The sequence below is a fragment of the Lycorma delicatula genome, chromosome 2, assembly GCF_047948215.1.
Source record: "Lycorma delicatula isolate Av1 chromosome 2, ASM4794821v1, whole genome shotgun sequence".
NCBI classification, from domain to species: Eukaryota; Metazoa; Arthropoda; class Insecta; order Hemiptera; family Fulgoridae; genus Lycorma; species Lycorma delicatula.
This window is the reverse complement of record NC_134456.1, coordinates 65,071,682-65,089,475: the sequence shown is the minus strand read 5'-3', so window position 1 is coordinate 65,089,475 and position 17,794 is coordinate 65,071,682. Positions and strand designations below refer to the sequence as shown.

The following is a 17,794-nucleotide window of genomic DNA, read 5'->3' as shown; positions in this document are numbered from 1 at the left end:
TAACAAAATAGCTATAACTTTCAAATCACCACATATGTTCCAGCTACGTTTTTTTATAATTTATTTTTTCAAGAACGTCATTCATCACATCGTATGTCTCTTTCAAATTAATACCATAAGTGATTGGTATCGAAGAATAATTGCTACTGTTGAGTAGTAGAACCACTTTTAAACTATACTTGAACGAACGTATGAAAAGGGGCCAGTCCTCAGATTTATGAACTTGTCTCAAGTGCAACATAAGCTCATGAATATTTGTGCAATAAACCAAATTATTTTTATCAATAAAGTACTAAGAAAGTTCTTTTTGTCGGCTTCAAAAGTTTTGTATTTTTTTGAAGTAAATTCCAACCTTGCTGTCTTGATCCTAACAGTTCAGCTTCATTTTTTGATAAATTTAAATCCCTAACCAAATCATTTAATTCACCTTGTAGTGTAAGCTTTGGATTATTGGAAGATAATTCAAAACCAAAGTCATTGTTGTCTCCTTCAGTACTGCCTGATTCTTCATCGCTGCTTTCGAAACGTACATTCAAGGTGGCTCAGGAAGTGGACTAATTTCACTGTGAGGTACAGGCTTGATTGCAGATTGCAATGAAAGATATTTTACAGTATGTTTAGATTTTTTAGTATTCCAAACACACTTGTTAAACAAAAGTAACAATCGGTTACATGATCCTTTGGTTCACACCAAACCATAGGCACACCAACTGGCAAAGCCTTCCTCTTAAATATACAGCAGTAACTGCATACTATATGAGGAGCCACGTCTTATACTGATCACAAATTTTACACTGAAAGTACAAATGATATGTTTTTCTAATTAAAGGTGTAATGTTTTTTCAATTTTTTTTTTTTTTTTTTTACGGTGAACTCACCACATGTATAACAAAAGGCATCCACATCATTTACACAATTTTGAGGTATTATGACACTGCACTGTTAACAAACTTTAGACAGCAATAAGACTGAAGAAAATTAATTCATTCCTACATCCAGCGCTTAATACAAACAACACAGCTGTGTTTTCAGCTACATGTTTTGACTTGCACAGACATGATTAATCTTGCCTATGAAGGCTCACTCTTCAGTATTAGCTATGATGTCATAATATGTAACTATGATGTGATTTAATTCTTTGTCTAGTACTGTTTATTTATAGTTTACAAATTATGTTAACAAAATTAAACAATAAAAGATGAGCTAACAAAATACAACAAAGAAGTTTAAAATTGCTAACTATATGTTGAAAAATGAAAAATCCATTAATTTAAATTAAACAATTTTTCAAAAATGGTGGGCGATAGAAAGATTCTGAGTTCATATTCATTTTCAGTATCAAAAATACAGATTAAAATCATGTATTGCATGTTAGGAAACAAAAATTATGTTTATCAGTATTATTGAATGTCCCTCGTAACTATAAATAACTAAAAATATATTGAATTGAATAATAATTGTATATATTAAGTATTATTTTTGAATATTTTTAGATTATACTGTAAGTTACATCTTTGTATAGTGTTCATAATTTTATACTACAATAATTTTTATCGTATTGTCTTAACTAGAATTTTGTAAGCACTAACAATGCGTACTGTAAAACTGATCTATGATAATAAAAGAACAATTTTTTAAAAATATTAATTTAAAATTGATGTTAATTTGTAATCAAAGAACAGATTATTTTAAATGGATGGTTAAACATAAAATTAATATATTATACGCTCCATACTTTACAAAGGTAAAGCAACTAATGTATAAGAATTAATCTATTTTAATCACTTAAATAACACATCAAGAAAGATTTAAATCATTAAGATCTGAGATATTACCTTTTTCAAAAGGTCATGTTCCTCTTCCAATGCTTTCATTTTAATTTTAAATTGTGCTTTCAATTTAACAGTTGTACTTTTTGCTGCTTCTAAAGCATCTTTCGTTTCGTTATGTCTCGTTTCAGATTCAGTTAAAGTTTTCTCGAGTTCAATGTTCTTGGTTTGTAATACTACTACTTTTTCTTGCAATTCAGCAACTCGGGTTGATAAATCAAATCTAGCTGCTTCAACTATTCGTAAATTTTTTTCAGCTTGAAGACACCTAAAACAAAAATTCAAACAATTAACTATTATATACATAATATTTATACATAAAAAATAATATACATAGTCTGACAATTAAGTACTAAGGCAGTTTATCATTGAATTAAACAGAAACAAAACAATTGGATACTTCCTGTATTCTAATCAAAATACATCTCTTTTGAATCAATGTAGCAAGTGAGATAATGTAACAACGACAGCATATTATCATTTTCCCCAGCATACTTGTATGATGACCAGAGAGAGGTTACTCTCCTTTACCTACTTGTGTTGCCAGAATGCAAATTAAGGAGAGCCTTATGGATGACATATGTCACTTGCCAGGTGGTATTGGTGTGCCCAGGTTAACATAAAATCTGGCTCATTATTTGTCAGAATATGTATATATTACTTCATGGTTCTGAATAACATTGTAAATTTCAGCTCCTTACAACTGCTTTCAGAACAGCTGTAATGTCTCAGAGAGTAACAGAAAATTAACACTTTTAAGAGGTAAAAAAATGCTAACAGCCAAAGCTACTATTAACTAAATAAAGCTTAATTAACTGGCTCCATTTAACTGATGAAATTAGGTAGTGCTAGGTACAAATTTACTGTATGATATATTTTATAATGGTATTTTCCAGTCAATCCCACAAAAAAGAAAATAGAATACTTGTCAATTTAGGTCTATAATAAGCTATTCTTCCAAAAAGAAACACAATAAAAAGATATTACGTATAACATTTAATCTCCAAATTAATACAAACTGAATTTAATTATATAAACTATTTCTAATCAGAAAAAAGTTCAATCTCTTTAGTAATTAAGATTGGTAATCTTCATTCTAATCATATGTTAACAATATAAAATTACTAATATTTAAAAATAAAATACAAACAATGCTTATGAAATGAAAAACAAAATGTATTTTTATACACAACTTTAGATAAAAGTGGAAAAAACACCACAGAAGATTACAGAAGCAACTGCAGATTACTGAAATAATGCATACATGCAAATAATGCATGATTTATAATGGTAGAATTATAAATCATTCTTCATGAAAGGTAACTTAGATATTGTGCAAAACAATTTGATCTGATTCTTCACCTTCTATTACTGAATGTATTATGAATTTTTATACTAAGATAAAATAGTTGGGAGACAGTTATATACCTATATAATATGTAAGAAAAAATATTACTCTTTTGTAATTCAAATCCTTTCTATCTTTACAATTTCTGCATCAAATGATAAAAGGGGATAAAAATTATTACAGTATAACCTACAGTAAACGTTAAGACAAAAAGCAAAATAAGTCCTTCAACTTTCTTTCTTCACCGACAACAAACTGCAATTATTTGTTTTTTTATAATATCTCAACAATCAAAATAATATCTAACAGCCTATTTTTGTATCTTGAAAACTTTTTGTGAATCTTTGGAGGAGCCCCAAGAAATAACATATATTTCAGAGCAATTTACATAGACATAATAATGATGACAAGCTCAGAGTTTCACGTCAAACCAAAACATTATGGTTAAATTTTATTGCACATGAAATAAATTTCATCAACCAAGAAAAATTATTACCTAAGCATTCATAATATGGGAAAGAATTTTTTATTTATTTATTTACTTCCTGTATAGTACAATACATAAATAAGATCACATAATATTTTCAATTTATTAAATTTGTCAAAAAATCTGAATTTATTGACCACACAGTAATATGATTTTCATACTGATGACTCCCAATGAGTTCTTTTTCATTATTTTAAAAAAGTAACTGCTCCCAAATGAAATAAATTTAACTAAAGATTTAAATTTAATAAGAACAGTTTAAAATAAATTACAAATAAAATGGCAAATTTACATAATTTATAATTTTTCTAACAAGATAAAATATTTATTTCTGCAAATCAAAAGGTGTAATACTGCCATTTTTGTTACCCTACCCAATATATTGTCACATTACTGGATCTAAATCATAAGAACCTTTGTTTCCTGTCTTCTGCTTCTTCTTTTAATCTGATCTGTTCTTTTTTCATTCTATCCTCAATAGAAATAAAATTATTCTGCATCTGCCTCATCTGTTCTTGAGTTTCTTCCAAGGTATCCAAAGTTGCTTTACTCTTCTTTGCCATATCTTCTGAAAGTAATGTAATTGCTTGTGTTCTAGCAGATATAACATTATCTTTTTCTTTCAAATTTTCCTATAAAAAAAATAAAACAATTTTTATTTAATTCTATATTTTTCGCAAAACAAATTGCATATATTTTTTATACAAGGACAAGCACATATAGCATCTTATCTAATTTTAGGATTACCACTACTTATTATTAATATCACAAACAATACAGCTACAATTCTAGAATCTGCCCTATTATTATTAAATTATTAGCATTGCACAGTCCACTTATCATACTCTACATTTACTATAAAAAATAAACCAAAATATTACATCTGGTTTTTAATTTCTATTATTGCGTTGGCAAGAAAGTAATTTCAATTTTGTAGTGTGAAATAAAACTCAGTTTTTTTATACAAAGAATGAACTTTAATTATACATTTTCCATATTGTCTGAAACCTTTTAGCATCTTCCGGCCCATGATTCCATGCTCACAGAAGTTGTAGTCCTTATCAGCAAAAAACTGAACAAAGTGCGATTTCAGGTCATCATCATTAGTAAAAGTTTAACCATTCAGTTTTGTAAACTTAGAAATAAATGGTAATGACGGTGCAAGATCAGAGTTGTATGGGGGATGGAGGCATCACTTCCCACCCAAGTTCCAATAATTTTCCAAATGTTACCAAAGATGTGTGAGGCTTTGCATTGTTTTGGTGGAGCACGATTCCTTTGGAATTTGCCAATTCTGCCATTTTTCTTTGATTGCTTCTTTCAGTTTCACTAGTTGTCAACAGTAAACATCAACCTGATCATTTGGATCCTTGGAAGCAGCTCAAAGCATAACACCTTAATAATCCCACTGAACTGACAGCATGATCTTTTTTTGATGCAATTCAGCTTTTGATGTTGTTTGTGCTAGTTTATCACCACGAATAATCCATTTTTCATCACCATAGGTGATTCACTTGAAAAAAGGATCCACTCATTGCGTTTGAAATGCATATCACAAATATTGATTCACTGTGTTAACTAATCTCTTTTAATTCATGCAGAAACAAAATATTAAGCTTCTTAATGAGTACAAGACATATGATGCGATTTTTAATTGTTGAATGTAATAAATTTAATAATACATTTATTATAATACCTTTCTGCAATTTCTTGAACAGTTATATTATGATTCAATTAAATTATGTCTTTGATTTGGTCTTCATTGACTTTAGTAGGTCAACCAGAACAATGGTCATCAGCAAGTAAAAAATCTCCAGAATGGAATTTTAAACCAATTCTGATATATGTATTCTGTTAGGCAATCAACACCATAAACTTCACATATCTCTTTGTAAGCCTCTGCAGTTTTCTTGCCTTTAAGCACATAAAAGAGTAAAAACAGGTCGAACATTTTTGGTTTTTCACTCCATTTTAAAATTAACCATAAACTAACTGAAGCAAACAAAATTATTGCAGTCTGCTTCTAAAGTATGCTAAAAATGACAGCTATCAAATGCCAAAAGAAAAAAAATCATAACACTGACATAAGTCCTTCAAAACAAACAAAGCTATTAATGTAAACCCAAAATTATTTTCTTTCCAACCCCAATATTATCAACAGATCAATGGTAGTAAATGTAATACATACACAGTAAATCAGATTTAAAAAAATATATATATATTAAAAATGTTAAAAAAGAAGTCAATTTAAAATATTCAAAATTAATTTATTTTAATCTGTCTGGTGATCATAATGGCTTCATTTATTAACTTCTGTAGCAAAACAGAAGTAGTTTGCTTTTCATCCAGAAGGAGTTAATAAAAATGTAGACACTTTTTTCTAGCTATTCATTAACACATTCCCACAGGCAAGCTTTAGGCTTGTTTTTTAAATTTACTAAAAAACAACGTTATATTTAATTTGTACAAATTAACTGTAAAACTAGTAACCGATTTAATAATACTTCCTCAGTAAAAGAATTTCTTTTTATCTTTATATTACTACTAGCAGCAGTACCAGGTTTCACCCAGACGATTGTCAGGTATTATCACTATTTATAATAGCAGTAAATATTGTTCTCAGAAATATTTATGACTAAATATAAACAAAATACAATCTTTATAACTTTACTTATAGGCATGAGAAATCATTTGAATACTGTTAAGATTGTCCCCCCCCATAAATATTTCATGTTAAGGTTGAATATTTTCAATCATGGTTATGTATATCTGTGGAAATTTTATTAAAACTAATGCTGGTATTATTGGAAAAGAACAATAACAATAGAAAAAACACAAATTGGGATATTAACGGGTTTGTTTGTAACACTTTTTTCTTAATTTTGACATTAAAATGCATATTTTTGAGAATATATAAACAAAAGTTTTAACTTTTTATACATTAATTTTAACAATAATTCATTTTCCAAACATGAACTTTCTGCTAGTTGCAAAGCCCATTAGATATCATAACTGAAATTTGGAAGGGGTGCCCAGGAAGGCCCATGTTTAGAACAAATGAAAGTTTTTTACTGCTCCAAAAATGCAAGTTTTACAAATGAATTATCAGGACATCAGCATATTTTGATTTTCATAATTTGAAGGTGGGAAAAAATTTAATTTTAATTAACTGTTTTTTTGGGTTGGCAATGGATCCCGGACTGCTTTGAAAGTCTACTAGCCTTCATGAAACATGCTACTCAAAAAAAAAAAAATGAAAAAATTGAATATACTAAGCTTTCAACTTAAAATTAGAATTAAAAATAGTCAGTCCTTGGAAGGCAGAGATCTGAACCTCTTGAATAACATTATATTTTTCAATTTTTTCTAAAGTTAGAACACCTTATTTTTTTAATTTAAAAAAAAGAATATATTTAAATTAATAATCGTAATATTATAATATTGGAGGACAACATGTAACATCAGTCTCTTTTTTCTCTGGTATGATTTTTAAATTTTTAAAGATAGAACACAGTTTGGAAAAGAACAGTTACAATATCACAGTACTTTAATCTTTGTTAATTTAGAGTTGATGAAGGACAAGAAAGCTTGAACCTTTTGAACACCATTAGGCAAATAATTTTTTTCCTACAGATGATAGAAACAATTTAAAAAAACTGGTTGGAATATTACAATAGTTTTGGTTCAGTCTACTGAAGGGACTAAGAGGCTTGGGCAGGGGCATAAAGCTCTGATCCTCTACACCTAAACATTTAAACAATTTTTTGGAATGTAAAAAAACGCTATGAAAAGTAGTAGTTCAAATATTTAAATTTCTGTTATTTGACAAAGTCAAGTGTGAGTGTGTCAAAAGCTTCTCGAATGTTATAGCCTACTGTTTTTTTAAATATTTTTCTGAAGATAAAACAAACTTTAAAAAACCAGTTTTAAAACTGTTATTTTGATAATTAATTATTTATTGTAATTTATATTGTGATGTTTTGTTTTTTGTGAGAACAGTATCACAATATTTCCATTTTTTCTAATTGAGGAATGGTGGGGACATGAACACTACTTGGTGGAACAAAAAAAGGCCTAAACCTCTTCTATTTGTTTTTTAATCTTTTTCTGAAGGGAAAACAAATTTAAACAAAAAAAATAACAGATCTACTATCACAATATTTCAATTGTTATTGTAGGGAGGTATTTCAATATTTGTTATTGTAGGGGGCTGTGCAATAAGATCCCAGGGTAGATCAATGGAACCTGAAACTATTGAAGACTATTATCTATTTCAGTTCTCTTCTTATTGTAGAAGACATAATGAGAAAAAAACCGTATTTGAATATCTTCAAACTTAATGTTTCCTTAATTTTAACTTAATGTTAAGTTTAATGTTTAACTTTTCTCATTGCAGAACACTTTTTAAGTTCTACACATTTTAAGTACCACTAGAGTAAATTTGGGTTTTTAATTACAATAAATGATAACACAAATATGTTAGATAAACAAAATAAACATTTATTCCAAGTTTTATATCAAACTTATAAAATAAACGTTTTTCAATTTTTAATTTTACAAAAATCGACATGTAAAAATAATTAAATTAAACAAATGATTTAAAAAATAAAAACCTTTTTTTTGTTTTCAATGATTTTGGTGTGTCTGAGCCTTTGAATTACAAATCCTTTTAATATCAGGCACAATGTTAGAAACCTGAATTCTTTTATCAGATGCAGCAACAAGTTGGTTGTATACATGGGTTTTGTTGCAACAAAATGTGAAAAACCTGTCTAGCACAAATATGTTGTTGCAAAAGGAAGTAAAATGTGAGTAACTAGTTTTATTAAGTTTGGATGTTTTTCTGACAAACTTATTCAAAATTCATTTAACGATAGTTCTTTAAGTCATTGTTTTATGTTGGAATCAATTGTCAAATCAATTATTTTTTGAAATCAGCTGCACTCATACCTGTTAGCTTAGCTGTCATCATGAACAGATTTTGAATCCAAGAATTGTCTTCGTGGCACTATAGGAAATATTGACCAAGGATCAACTACAAGTCCCCCATATGTTGTAAAATTTCATAGTAAACTTTACTGTCTATTTTTATACTTTCTTTATCTAAAAAGCCATCTAACATATGAAAACAGTGAAATTTATTCTCTTCTAGAGAAAAAATTCAGAATATCAACTTTCATTTGAAAGATGCAATTTTATCTTTTACATTAAAAATGGAAATTTGTCTTCCTTGTAATGATAAATTTATTTTGTTACACTTACTAAATACATATCCACAAAAATTACAATGAAATTGTAAACCATTGGTAAGAGTCTTGCAGATACTGCTCAAAAAACAAACATTTCTGTAATATAAATAAAAACTGTTTTTAACAAAATGACACTGATATCAAAAAAGGTAAGACACTACGACATTTCTATTATAAAAAATCTGTTATTAATTCAGAATTTGGTTTAAAAAAATACATGTTAAATATTAGACAATAGATATACAATAATAGATAATAAACAATGCTTAAGCATTCCATATAATAAAAATTTGTTACAAAACCCTTATCGGCCCGATATCATATAGTAAACAACAAATAATCATAAGAATTGAATTATTTAAATGTAAATGTGATATGCGTTACATGTAAATGAAATCGGGCTTGTAAGAGTTTTGTAAAAAAATTTTCTATTTTTTGCTTATTATATGGAACGCTTAAACATTGTTTATTATCTATTGTCTATTACATATATTTAACATGTATTTTTTTCTAAACAAAATTCTAAATTAATAACAGATTTTGATAATAGAAATATAGTGTCTTACCTTTTTTGATATAAATATAATTTTGTTAAAACAGCTTTATTTATATTACAGAAATTTTTGTTTTTTTAGTGGAAAAAATGATATCTGCAAGACTCTTACCATACGGTTTACAATTTCATAATAATTTTGTTGGATATCACTGCGTTTTTTTAGATTATTCTTTCTTTTTTTTATGAATTACTGATCTTTATCTTATGGTTTTATTATTAAAATTTATTGCCTCTCTAGATCAAAGAAATACACAATTTTTGAATTTCTCAGGCCATTTTATTTTGGTTGATAGTCATATCATTCACTTCATACCATATTTTTCCTCTTTTTAAGAAAACTAATATAATGATCTTCACGAATCAAAGATCCACGATGATGAAATATTGCACTTATTACTTTGTAAGTGTAACCCTCAATTTTAAGTGTATCCAGACATACGTTTATATTATTATTAAATGAACTTTTTTTTATTTCTCCATCAATTAGTTCAAATAGTTCTAATTGTAGAATAAAAATTTGATCAATCAAATTTACTTCTGTTTTATGTAAAAAATTTTTGTTGCTACATTTGCAACACTTTCCTACTGTTCATGGTTTTTGTGTTTTATTCGCAGCTATAATCTCTTGTAAACTAATATTTTTATTATTTTTTTAATGAAGTGATGGGAATTAAAAAAACTGTTTCATCTTCAGTATTTTCATTTACATAAGAGCATTTACTACTAAAACAAGCTATAGTATATTTTCTTTTAAATTTTATTATTTCATGTACATTATCAAGTTTTTGTACAAGATCATTTGTAAATTCAAAGACGCCATTAAGTACTTCTACCTAGCGGTGCGATTCGTAAACCCACCTTTTTGAGAAATAAGTACTGCTACCTTTCTTTTTCCTGTTCAGCCTCCGGTAATTACCGTTCAGATAATACTTCAGAGGATGATATTATGAGTGTAAATGAAGTGTAGTATTGTACAGTCTCTGACCATTCCTGAGATGTGTGGTTAATTGAAACCCAACCACCAAAGAACACTGGTATCCACGATCTAGTATTCAAATCCGTGTAAAAATAACCAACTTTACTAGGACTTGAATGCTGGAACTCTCATACTGCTACCTTGTGGTGCAATTCATAAACCCACCTTTTTGAGAAAAGAGTGAATTATTCGAGTCCCACGGTTCATCAAATGAAAGAAAAAAACATTGTTTAACAAAACTCGAAGTATTTTTTTAAAGTAATCATTATTATAAATCTAACTGAACTGAAATATGTTTCATGTTTATTTTTTTCCTATTTTCATTTCACTTTTAGATTAGGTCATGTTTAGAACTGTAAACAAAGTTTGCTGACTTCGTCGTGCTGTCCAGTTCTGCAGACTCTTACCGGCGAAGTTCTAATGAACTTCTTGAAAGCTAAACAAGCAACACTCATTAATCATGTAAGATTTATTAAAAATTCCATAATATTTTGCCCCAAATTGTTGAAAAGAAAATTGCTATTGCATAGCAATAATTTGCTATGCAGTTCAAGCAATTTCGACAATACTTTTCCTGAGGATGAGTATGTTGGCAGATAATATATAATGAGTCAATATATATAATGAGAATATATAATGAGTCATGTTATCAGATAATATTTTAAATAATCTGGATTGGAGTGTCGAGATTTTACGTACTTGATCATTTTTACAACTACATCGAAAATGCTTCTTAGGTATGCAGACTTTTTTTTGTAACTTCTGTCTATCAGAGCAAAACTCAGTGATATTCTGTTGCATTTATAGCTATTTCCAAAATACTTGACACAATCTGCTTGTGCACCATCTGTACAAACATTGGTATACTTTTCCAATCAAGTTTGTTTTTATGAATATATTTATTAATGCAGTTAAACAAAATTTTCTCAGTTGCTCTTTCTTCACTGCTATTATTATACACACAGCGTAAAAATATCAGTAAAACAGACAGACCTGCAATATCTCATGCTCATCCTTTTGTAAAACAAATTCATTGCAAAATTTAAGTTGATTAATTTAGCTCTGTCTCTATATCAGTAGAAAGATCGGCTATGCAACGTGAAACAGTGTTAATGGTTAATTATAATGAATCAATTACTTTTACAGACTCTTTATTGAACATACAGAACACAATGTCTTTCACATAAACTTAATAAGTGTCTCTCCAATCGTATGAGCTTCACCATTATGTGCAATGTAGTAACTCACTTGATAGGATTCCTCTGTTGTCATTTCATTTTCAGTTTTAGCAATTTTTATCATTTGAAGTTGAGATTTTTGCAGAGTTAATTTTTTCTTTATAATCAAGGTGCTTCATTTCGAAATGCCCAACAAAGTTTATCTAGAACCAAAGAACTGTTAACTAGAATTTTATTACATACAACACATATTGCATAGAAGGCATTTTTATTACCAGTACACGAAAAGCCCCAATTTAAATAACTCTCTCATATTTTTGTTTTGGTGCGCTCTTTGATGACACTTGGTTTTTGGATTGAACTAATCTTTCTTCCCCAATTGCAGATATAAGAAGTACTTACAGTAAGAAGTAATTACTCCTTTTTGTTTCAAAATTCCTGTTTTTAACCACGGACCTACAGGTAATTTTAAATTTATATTTTAGAACTAAATGGAGACAAAGAAAAACGTTTATAAAAAAAACAACAAATGTGCTATTTTTATTTTAAATAATTTAATACAAAAATAAGTAATGCTGATTAAAAAAGAGACAGGAAAAAGTTTTAAAAATAAGGTTGGGTAGAAGAGTGCAGTAGCAAAATTATCAGAAATGTTATAAATTTAAATTTTAGTGGCCTATTTATAATAAAAGCCTAGATTTTAGTGAATCCCAAAAATAGATAATGAAATATATTAATATGCTAATCTTAATCTGTTAATAAATAATTACATTTATTTAAAACAATATTTTTTAAATGTAAACATAAAAATATACATTAACATATATATAGATATACACATGTTCGTATAGTTACATATATTTAAATTTTGGTGGCTAATTTACTTGTAGATTAATTTGTTAATGATAACTGATGACAAAATTAACAATGAATGTTGGGAAGCATACAAACAAGGCCAATGATTGAACTACTTTTAATCCTAGCTAATAAAAAAGTGAATCAAACTTCAGGTAAAATTTAAAGGCTTTTTACAGGTAGAAAAGTAATAGTGAAATAAGAAGTGAAATTTGACTTCTCTTGTATAACTCAATCGTAGCAGTAAACTACAATATTCATTTTTTTAAACTACTACTTTTAACAATAAAAAATTACACTTATTAGTTTTAGTAAAACTTTTATTTTCTTACCACTTTCAAAAGAAGATAAAATAAAAAAAAGTAAAAAGTCCAAAGTAAACTATTATTTTTAAAATATTAGATACTGAAACACTTCTTTACTTCAGAGCACACAGAACAGATATATAAACATCAACAGAGATGCATTCTGCATGTATTTCTTTGGCAACAAAAGACATTTGGTATCATGCTACATTACTAAATTTATTATGTATGCTATTTTAAACTACTTAGTTTTATGTTTTCTTTTTAAATTTCTTTTAAGAGTTGTTTTAAATTGCGTTAGAACACATAAAAGCAGACAGTGTTTTGTTCTCTTACCTCAGTTTCATCATTTTTCACACAACATTTAGTGTCTGTTTATGACAGAACACAGTTTGGGAAACGCTGCTATAGAATCAGATTCTGAAGTTTAGTGGAAATGTTGTAAAATGCTCTCACAATCAGATTTTTTTTGTTTTTTGTAATATTAATCATACTTGCATGAAGGGGTAACAAAGGGAACAAAATAGTTGATACATACAAGAAATTATATAATCTCTATAGAGTGAACAACTCAAGATTGCCATCATTGAGATCTCAGAAACTACAAGTTTCGTGAGAAATTTAAAAAAGGAACCTTCCCTAGATTTATCCCTACATTAAAAACATAATATAATTTTTTTTAAATATTTGCCCTTTTCCCAATATACCAGCAACTTCATTATTCCAACTGTAACCCCATGTTTTTATTGCATTTTTGGGTAAAAAATATTACTTTAAGACATTTTTATTCTTGGGCAATTTTCTCTAAACACAGTCATTATGGAGCTACAGGCAGACAATTGTAAAATCAAACATGGAAACCTAATGTATAGTACCCGGTAGTCAAATTACATTATCAAAATTTGAAAATTAGAATATAAAGTAAAGATATGATTAAAAATCTTTTGCCTTGAACAAACAGTGTGGTTTTAGTTTTATTTATTAGGAAGGAATAATTACAACAGAATTGTAGTGCCAATTATAACAGATTTTCAAAATGGCCACCATTAGTAAAAATGCAGGCAGTTGCTCTCCTGAAAATATCAATAACAGCTTTCAAAAATGTATTGTGATAGATGAAATATAAAATTTTGACTACCTTACCTGTTATTTCTTCCACTAATGTGCAAACATGTACAACCAGTCTTTCACGTATACCCGCAGAAAGTAATCTAATGAGGAAAAGTTTGGATTTCTAACTGGCCAAGCAATAGCTCCTTAGCTAGCAACCCACCTGTTTTTAAAATGAGCTTTTAAAAATTTTGTTACCTCACCATACTGGCATGCTAGAGCTCCATCTTGTTAAAAATACATTTGCATTCGCAAATCTAAAGGCAAGTCATCAATAGATGTCAGCAGAACGTCTTCCAGCAACTGACAATATTCAACTCCTGTACAATTTCCCTTGTAGGAATCCATGGCCAAAATTTGATTGCTGATGATGGCACACCAGCAGTTTATGGAAAATCTAACTTGATTGCTTCCTTCTAGACAATTGGTGGATCTAGTTTTGACCAATAATAGTATAGAGGATTTTATACCAATAAAGTATTTATTAACTTCTTGACAACAATTCAAAAAACTAATGAATAAGGGCGACACATTAACAATCAATGAGTGTACAGTTAAATTCAACAGATTTTTCAACAATCTAAAAAACAGATAATTATTTAGCATTAAAATTTGCATTTATTGTTTTTGTAAGTTTACAACTGTCAGCCCATAGCTCTGTTAATGACTGCGCCTGGAGAAAAATACCCAAAAATAAAAATATTTTCTATCCAAAAGTACAATAAAATATGAGGTTTTTCATTTGGAATAATGAAATTGGCCACCATATACGAAAAACGGCAAAGAATTAAAAATGATAAAACTGTACTTTTAATGTAGGGACAAATCTAGAGAAGGTTCCCTATTTAAAGCTTCTGATAAAATTTGTAGTTTGTAAGATCCAATGGTGGCCATCTTGAGTTGATCACCTGCATAGCCTAATAATTAGGAAGGAATTAGCTTTACAACAGTATAGGAATTTTTCATATAAGTTCATTAGTTCCCAAGATTACTCTAAACAAATTCTGAGACTTTATGTAATATTATAGTTTACTATCTGGAACATGTTTCCACTAAGTTTAATGAGTAAAATGAAATAACTGTAAATTTCACACAGAACAGAAAATGTACACTGACTGACATTAGTTCAATGTTTAAATCATAATAAAAGCATTTTTTTTCAATTGTACACGTGATTCTCATTCTCAATATCCAATGTGGGGGTTTGAAACTTACCACAAAATGTGTATCATTTTGTAAAAAAAAAAAACATAATTGCAAAAAAACATTGTCTTTTTGTAAAACTGGAAAGCATGAATAATGTTACACACACACAATACACAAAACTCTTTCTGACTACAATAGATAAAGTGTTCTTGACAGATTGTACCAAAATATATAAAAATATTCAATGGAAGCACAGAACTTTACAAAATTTGCCATGTAATTATATATTAGAACAACATTACAAACAGTTAAAAAAAACCTCGATATAAAAGAAAGATGCAATGATAAACAAATATAATTTTCTATCATAAACTTATTATTCTTAAATCAATACTTCTTATATGTACAGAAAAATTAAAGTAATATTTTTAGTAATTATTTTTCATTTAAGGCCTCAAGAAAAATTTATAAAACTTAACAAATAGTATAAACGACAGATGAAAAACATCAGATCAAGGCATCAACAATACACAGAATATTTAAATAAGTCAAATTCATTTTTATTGCGTGCATACATTCACTCACACACGTGCATGCATGCACACACACACACACATGCACACTAACACAAACTGTGCACCTCATCAATAAAGTAATTAGTAATAAAAATTATTGCGACCTGAAGATCAATCACTTTTGCTTCTAGTTCAGCAATCTTCTGCTTTACTTCAACAGGCAACTTGGGTTCAGTTGGGTTTGTCTAAAACAAACAAATAAATAATGTAACATAAAATTAAAGATAAAATAAGCAATCAAAAATTGTGTTGGAAAAATGTGTAACTAGCTGGAAGAACATCTGTTAGACGTTTTTCCAGCTAGTTAATACTTTCCACCAGTTAATACTGATTACTATACACTGTAATGTGTAATTTATTTTTCTGTAAATAATGACGATTTATTTTGGAGAAAACCTTGTTTAAGTACTTAGGTAAATTTGTTTTTGCTCAAAAATAAAACTTAAAAAGTATCAATGAAGATCTCATATGTTTAACAAAACATCAAGAATTCATAGGTACTTACATATGTATAAGCTATTATTCTTTTTACATTTCTTCTGTCCAATCCTTTGCATACAGATTTTTTGGAAAATTATCATTTAGAAATGAAAGTCTTCCCTTATCTTGATGTAGCCTGTCAACAACCGTACAGCTTTTGTAAACCTTAAGCTGAGACAGCTAAATGTCTTTAAAATGTCTGTCTAAAGCTTCTTTAGTAAAGAAGCTTTGTGTAAAGAAGGCCCATTCCAAGAAACAAAAACTTCATGAAACAGGCTGTCAAATTTAATATTCCTGTTATGAAGGTGTATACCTATTAACAGTTTTCTAACAAGAAAATTGTTTCAGGTATTTGATCATATACCTCACAGTTTGTAAATGCCTCCAGAATAAACCTGTTGTTTTGGTCAAGCAGAGATGGCTTCTTAAGTTAACCTTTTGATGAGTCCTGAGAGAAAATGTCTTTAAAGTAACCCAATTGTAAAATTTTGCTTTTTAATGTTTGCAGCTGTTTTAATAGGATTTCATGATTGAAGGTACATTCTCTACGTTTATTGATCCACTCTACAAGTTTGATAATATATTGGTCAATTTCATATCCAGTTTCTTCTAAACAAGTACTACTAAAACACAGTTGCATATCTTTCACAATACTTGGTTCTTCGATTGTATTTTCCAGATTCCCTAGAATCAGCACACACAAGTTTTCTAGATTTTACTTGGTTTTTTGAATTGATCTCTTGTTAACAATGTTTGTTGACAATTATTTGTTTCTTCATCCTGCAACTCTTGGTCTCTTTTTGTTCGTGTTAGACTGGATCTATCATAGCATTCTTCCATTATTAGACAGTTTTTAAACACACATTGTTTTGCAAACAGTTCAATGCTTTGAATAGAAATGGAATATTTTGTCCTGTTAGCTTTCCACTGTTCAGTTCAGTTTTCATTTTGACACTTTGTGCTGCACAACTGAACTTGGTCAATTCAAGAACATCAACTGTTCAAAGAAGTTGATAAATAGTCAGGATTTGAAAATTGCTTTAAATTCTTGAATATACTTTTGCTTCAGTGTTACTACCATTTTTCTTATACTCATCGTTTTCTTCTATTGAAGGTCTGTAAAAAAGTAAGACAAAATCCCTTTCAAAGGGCTTACACACTCTTAATTCACTTTGGACAAATCTAGTTTGCTGAAATGATTTTGGGTTCATGGATCCAATGCCTAATTTTTCAGCTATGTTTATTAGTTCTTCAAACCTGATACCCCAATTGTAACTTTTCATGAGGTTACTTAATACCTGTATCTGATTTCTCAGCCAATTACATCCTTTTTCTTTCCTGATATTATTTATTATACACTCCAATCCGTGAGCTATGTCCCAAATAGGTACTAAAAAATCTAAATCAATGGTTTGATAATTCAGTAATTTTCTTATGGACTCCCAGGTCAAAATACTGGCCATCAAATGCCATGCCATTCTGTTGTTTGTCAATGTGATTGGGTTTTTAGTACTCAAAAAATCAGATATTTTTTCAATTGTAGTTAAAAATACATTTTGCCTGAATTCTGTGAAAAATCTCTTGAATGATTAAATTTACCAACATCTGCTTCATTTAATACATTTAAACTAATGTTCTTTCAAAATACTTACCCCTCTTTGCCTTTTTTTACAGCATTATACTTGGTTCTTTGAAAATCT

The 17,794-nt window shown here is 28.5% G+C and overlaps 1 protein-coding gene across 2 annotated transcripts in view; it reads right to left on the bottom strand.

Annotated features, from left to right (window-relative positions):
- LOC142318877 (uncharacterized) overlaps positions 1-17,794 on the bottom strand; it is a 93,733-nt gene that overhangs the window by 64,900 nt on the left and 11,039 nt on the right. For both annotated transcript variants that reach the window (XM_075355465.1, XM_075355466.1), the window contains exons 4-6: positions 15,719-15,799; positions 4,079-4,296; positions 1,836-2,097 (exon numbers count right to left, since the gene is read on the bottom strand). In XM_075355465.1, coding sequence (XP_075211580.1) covers positions 1,836-2,097; positions 4,079-4,296; positions 15,719-15,799 — 561 coding nt within the window. The remainder of the gene's footprint in view (positions 1-1,835; positions 2,098-4,078; positions 4,297-15,718; positions 15,800-17,794) is intronic.